This window comes from Cryptomeria japonica, chromosome 8 (genome assembly GCF_030272615.1).
Source record: "Cryptomeria japonica chromosome 8, Sugi_1.0, whole genome shotgun sequence".
NCBI classification, from domain to species: domain Eukaryota; kingdom Viridiplantae; phylum Streptophyta; class Pinopsida; order Cupressales; family Cupressaceae; genus Cryptomeria; species Cryptomeria japonica.
In genome coordinates this window covers 490,512,523-490,518,757 of record NC_081412.1, presented here as the reverse complement: position 1 = coordinate 490,518,757, position 6,235 = coordinate 490,512,523, and the positions used below count along the sequence as shown (strand labels likewise).

Genomic DNA, 6,235 nt, shown 5'->3' with positions numbered 1-6,235 from the left:
TGCAGTTGATGTGGCATCACATGATTGGTTGCTTTTTACAACAAAGGGTATATTTCATTCAATTATTGATACTTATTATCAGCAATAACAACTTTAAAGTCACAACTATTGATACAATGTTATACAAAAATTAAACATTAAATCAACAACTTCTACAATTAAAACGCACTCAACTAAGAAATCGTCACCCCTAATTTCAACATATACATTACCTAGTAGCTAACGAGTCTTTATTGGCACTCATATAATCAAGTTGCTTCATACAGAATTTGCATTCGCGGGGCGATAATTCTTTTATTTATTTTTGACCGTTTAACCAAATTCTGCTGCTAAAATTGTTATTCGAACAAATGTTTTGTTTTTGCTGATTCTAGGATAGGGATGGAAAGTGGAGCAGTGACATTACAGTAATGCTGCGTAGATTTCACTCTTGTTTTTCCCTATTCCAATCCAGAAAACTTTGCAGTAGTACCCAATCCCTGGCTGAAGATTTCATCAATTGGGCAGCAGCAGAAGCAGATAAGAAAAATGGTATCCCCTCCCCAGAATGTTACTGCACTCTTATCAGCAATCTGGCCGAGGCCAAGAGGCTCCGAGAGGCTTCTGCTTTCGTACAAGTACTTGCATATGACCAGGGGAGTGATATGCCCGTTACCGATATTTGCAGCTCCCTCCGCCAAAGTTTGCGGAATTCAGATTGGGCACCTGCCCTGATGGGTGTGTTGATTGACTCCCTAACGAGGGCTGGAAGGATGCAGGAAGAGGGCATCCAGGCGTTTACCAAATATGTTGAAGTGCCCACCAGCATCTACCATTGGAACACCCTTCTGCATATTCTTAACAGATTCCAGTGCACTAAAATGGTATGTGAGCTCTTCTTCACCCGTGTGAACAATCCTAATCTTTTTACTTTTAATATAGTACTGCATGCTTTGTGTAAAGAGGGAAGAATGAGAGAAGCAGTGGATTTGGTGGGGGAGATGGGTTTCAAGGGCTGTACTCCTAATGTTGTTTCTTATAATACCCTTATTTGGGGGTACTGCATACATGGTCAGTTAGATATCGCTGTTAGATTTCTAGAACAGATGATTACAAAGGGGTCATTGCGTCCTAGTGTCATTACTTTCAATATCTTGTTGAAGGGCTATTGCCAACAAGGGATACTGCGTGGTGCAGAGTGTGTGTGGCAACAGATGGTTAAAAGGGGTTTAGTGCACAATTCCGTTTCCTATAATACAATCACTGATGGGGAGTGTAAGGAGGGGAGCATGGAGGAGGCTTTTGGGTGGAGAGATGATATGGTCCGATATGGGGTTGAGCCTGATGTTGTCACATTCAACACACTTATGAACGGGTTTTGCATAAGAGGAGACATAGAGGAAGCTCAAGACCTCCTATCTCAAATGCTGAATTCCTTTACTAATGTTGCAGTGGATAGCAATCATGATTCTGTAGTTAATAGTTCTAAATTGGGTATTGACACTGAGGTTGGCGAGTACTGGCAAGGTGGGTATACAAAACCGAATCATATTACTTATACAACCTTGATAAGTGCATATTGTAGGGCAGGAAAGCTTTACGAAGCATTTACTCTCTATGAAGAAATGGTGAGAGGTGATATCATGCCTGATGAAATAACTTACAGTTCTCTTGTTAATGGGCTTTCCAAAGAGGGCAAGCTATTGGAAGCGATAGATCTTGTTAAGAAAATGCAGAGCACTGGTGTCTTTCCTAACCAGGTCACTTACACAGAACTTATTCATGCACTTTTTAGTTCTGGAAAATCACAGGAAGCACATGATCTCCATGATGAAATGGTGAGAAAAGGTCTTGTTACAGATACTGTTGTTTTCAGTGTTCTTATATATGGGCTTTGTAAAGAAGGGAAACTAGTGGAAGCAAGGGAGATGTTTGAGAAAATGCCAAATTTAAATTTGTTCCGTAATCATGTTACTTACACAACGCTTATTAATGGGTATTGTAAAGCAGGAAACATACAGGATGCATTAATGCTGTTAGATGAGATGGAAAAAGAGGGTCTGAAGGCTAATGCTGTCACTTACAATGTAATCATAGATGGACTCAGCAGAAAAGGACAAATTGATGAAGTTGTGGAAATGTTCAATTTAATGCGTGAGAAGGGTTTGATGCCATGCAATGTAACTTACAGCATCTTAATTGATAGATATTGTAAGCAAGGAAATCTGGAAGAAGCTTTTTCTCTACACAATGAAATGATACAGAATGGTTTGATTCCTAATGTTGTTACAGTTGATGCACTATTCAATGGTTTAAGGAAAATGGGTAAGATGCAGGAAGCAATGGAACTATTTCAAAAAATGTCTGAGAAGGGTTTGATTCCAGATGCCATTGTTTATACCTCGCTTATTGATGGATTGTTCAAGGAAGGAAATCGGTCTGAAGCTTTTAAGTCTGGAGAAGAAATGATTAAAAAGGGTCTTGTATTTGATGTAGTCACTTACAATGTTTTCATTAATGGACTTTGCAAGAAAGGAAACTTAACTGAAGCAAAAAATCTTATGAACGAAATGCTGGAAAAGGGTTTGGCTCCAGACCACACTACTTACAACATTCTGATGGATGCATACTGTAAAGAAGGCAATATGAATGAGGCTTTTGAACTTTGCAATGAAATGACAAGGCATAGTTTAAGACCGAATCTCGTTACATACAACACTCTCATAGGTGGACTTTGCGAACTGGGAAAAGTTAATGAAGCCAAAGAGCTCTTGGATGAGATGCATAGAAAAGGATTTTCCCCAGATTACATCACTCATAGAACTATGGTTTCTGCTTGTATCAAGAAGTGCACCCCCAAAGAACTTTTCCAGATGCACAAGCAATTCCTAGAGAAAGGTCTTGTACCCAGTCTCGTGACCTATAACACATTGATTGCAGCTTTTTGCTCAAAAAGAATGACACAAAAAGCAAAGGTCCTTTGGGATGAAATGCTAGAAAAAGAAATAGTACCAGATATATCCACTTACAATGCACTCATAAATGGGCACTGTAAGAACAGAAATATGAAGGAGTCATTCTGGCTGTATGGTGAACTAATAAGAAGAGGTCTGGCACCAACCATTGAAACTTACAATATACTCCTCAGTGGCCTTTGTGGAGTAGGAATGATGCAACAGGCAGATGATCTGTTGAAGGAAATAGTAAAAAGAGGTCTTGTTCCCGATTCCATTACCTACAGCACAGTTATTGGTGGGCATTGCAGGAAAGGCAATGTAAAGAAGGCCCTCAAGTTGCATGATGAGATGGTCAGAAAAGGTCTTGTTCCTACTGTTGGTGCTTACAATGTGCTGATCAGTGGTTTTGCAAAGGCAGGTATAATGCGCCGAGCAAAGGATCTTCTATATGAAATGCAACAAAGAGGATTGACTCCAAGCTCCTCAACATACAACATTTTAATTGGTGAATGGTGCAAACTCCGCAACAATATTGAGGTTACAATTCTTTTGAAAGAAATGATGGGAAAAGGTTATGTGCTTAATGCTAGTACCTTTGGATGCCTCATAAATCAGTTTGCCAAAACTGGAGAGAGAGGGAGAGCAAATAGGTTCCTTAAAAGTTTACTCAACAAGGGTTTGGTTCCAACACATTGACTAATGATGCAAAGAAGTTGTTGTGGTAGATATGATTTGTCTTCGTTAACATATGCCTTAGTAGGAAAGGAACAAAATTCAAGCCTGGCATTGCACTTGAGAATATTTACATTTCTCACTCATGAAATCATAAGAAACAAATCTGTCATACGATGTGATATACTTTGCATTTCTATTAAAAATTTGTAGCCAACATTTATAGCTTTGGGGATTGTTTCCATTGTTCAGTACTAGAAAGGTCACAGAGCATTATTTGCCGACAGGCTTATTTTTGTCTTCGACTCTGCACATGTTGCAGCTGGAAAGTGAGCTTGAAGAATCTGTGATTCTGCTTATGTGCTTATGGTTTCATTTACGTTCACAATTATTTTCACAAAATGGATAGGGCTAGTTTGAAAAATGATAAAGAAAGAACGAGCTTTAAAAAACCAACATAAATGAAAGTATCTTTGGCTTTCAAAGATTTCGACACAGTGATCCCAGAAGCGTGCACGAAAATAATTGGTCCCCATGAAAGTGTCAGACATTTAATCTTAGGTGCCCCCTCACAATATTTATAGAGTAGTAGATGCTTCTTCAAATTCGTAAAGGATTTTGCAGAAGAGATTGAAATTGGCTTTACTGCATATGGGATGTGTCAAGCTTAATAGAGACCATGTATTGTGCCATTTTGTTGGGGTAAATTTGTAACCTTTTATGACAGTCCCCACTAACAATGTGAATGTCAAATCTTATGAATTTGACAGTTGATCTGAACTTTGAAGTCTGAAATGGGAAATAAATTGCAAAAAGAGTTTGGCTGATGTCAGGGTTCCTCAATTTCGATGCTGAGTTCTTAAGCTTGTCGCCAGCAATAAGATTTATTTTGATTCCAAGCAGATACTATATTTGATGAAATTATCAAAATTTACTTTCTATGCAAATGCATTTTCTTAAAGTTCAGAAAAGACTACAATAGCCATTATCAAAGCACTGTATGAATCATAAGATAAATCTTATGTACAGTGAAAGGTAGAAACTTTCTCTCAATGATAAATTCAAGATCTACTGTTTGGTAGTATTATTGATTCAATTCTAGGGGATGCTTCCCGGGAATTATTAAAATGCACTTTGATGCTGCTTAAATATTGTCTTGTGAGAAGACGTCTCTCACATTTATGTTCTTTGGCTGCTACATGAATTTAAAAGCATGCCGAGCTCTGCAATATATATTTGTATCTAGCTGTATCACCTGTAACTTCATATAGCTATGCAATGGAGCATTTACAGCTAATTGTAAACTAATGTTAAAATTTGGCCGTTATCCTGGGATCTCAAAATGATCTGTAAAAGATTTATAGCTTTTAATGATTGCTTCCAAATTTTCCGTTTTCATTCTCTCGTTACTTTATTTGCTTTCCTCTCTTTGTTTTGCTTCAAGTTTTATTTTGTAGTCCTATTTGTTAAAAGCTTAGAAGGAATGTCGTCCAAGATTTGTAATAGAATACACTAAATCTGTAAGAACTTTTGAACTGCTTTACTTAGTAAGTCTAAGCAGAGCTATATGTTCATTTTGTCTGCCATTTTTTGCAAAGCAGCATGGAAGAACAATCTTAGTGCAACTCTAAAATAATTATAGAACAAAGGTGATTCAGGCGCATGATAAAATAATGGACTTGACTAAATTCCATTTTGAATTGCATCACGGCCAACTATGATAACTATCTATTGTGATCTTGAATTAAATTCATGAGGCTTACCCAGAACGTGCTTTGAATCGCTTGGAAGGAAGCATATTAGAGAGTCGTTGTTACATTAATTAGTCCATTTTCTTCAAGAGCAAGCAAACGCCAAATCGTACAAACGTTTGATCTCAAGTCATAATAGATTATTTATTTATGTTAGTAGATAACCAAATCTAATCTGATCTAACCAGTGCAAAGGGAACACTTTTAACAGATTGAAGATTACTTTGGATGTTTGTGCCTAGAAGAAATCTTTCTTCACTTATAAATGCCAGTTTGATTATCTAAAACAATTTCAGCTGTTTGAGTTAGTTCATTCCAGGTTATTTCAATTTTTTTTTTTTTAGTTTTATTAAATTTAAAAATAAGAGATCATAATGAGGAAAAAGGATCCTCATAGTTGAGGATGGTTTTGTTGGGTATATGAAGCCCAACGGTCAGATGACCTTTCGCCTTCTCTCAACTGTTCATTTCGTAGCTGAATATGATTATATAGTGGCTGTGTGTAAGCCATGTATTGTTGAGATTGATTAATGAAGTTATTCCCTCTTTTCGAGTGGATGTAGCCAGTAATGATGAACCACGTAAATAACTGTGTTATGTGTTTATTCTCTGTTTGTATTTTGCTTTAGTTTATTTGTTTATATGTTTTTCTCTACTCGTTTATCCTTACAGGTTTGCAAAATAAAGCTTTTACAATAAATACGAAAATGCCAATGGTACATCAATATGGATCGGTTTACTTTCGTTACCCGTTTTTCTAGAAAAGTTGCCCCTCTATTAAATGTGCAGTTGGATTTAAAAATTACGGCCCAACCCAAAAGGTATATCCCCTTCAAACAAGCACTAGGAGGAAAATATAAAAACAAGGTAGGGAGT

General features: G+C 37.1%; 1 protein-coding gene across 1 annotated transcript; it reads left to right on the top strand.

Moving 5' to 3' along the window:
* The first annotated feature begins 251 nt into the window (after positions 1-251).
* Positions 252-4,455, top strand: LOC131060058 (pentatricopeptide repeat-containing protein At5g14770, mitochondrial). The gene has a single exon (XM_057993155.2). The coding sequence runs from the start codon at positions 411-413 to the stop codon at positions 3,630-3,632; it is 3,222 nt and encodes a 1,073-aa protein (XP_057849138.2). The 5' UTR covers positions 252-410; the 3' UTR covers positions 3,633-4,455.
* The last annotated feature ends 1,780 nt before the right edge of the window (positions 4,456-6,235 follow it).

Coding starts and splice junctions, on each gene's coding strand:
- LOC131060058 (XM_057993155.2), top strand. CDS start 411: ATGCTGCGTAGATTTCACTCTTGTTTTTCCCTATTCCAATCCAGAAAA.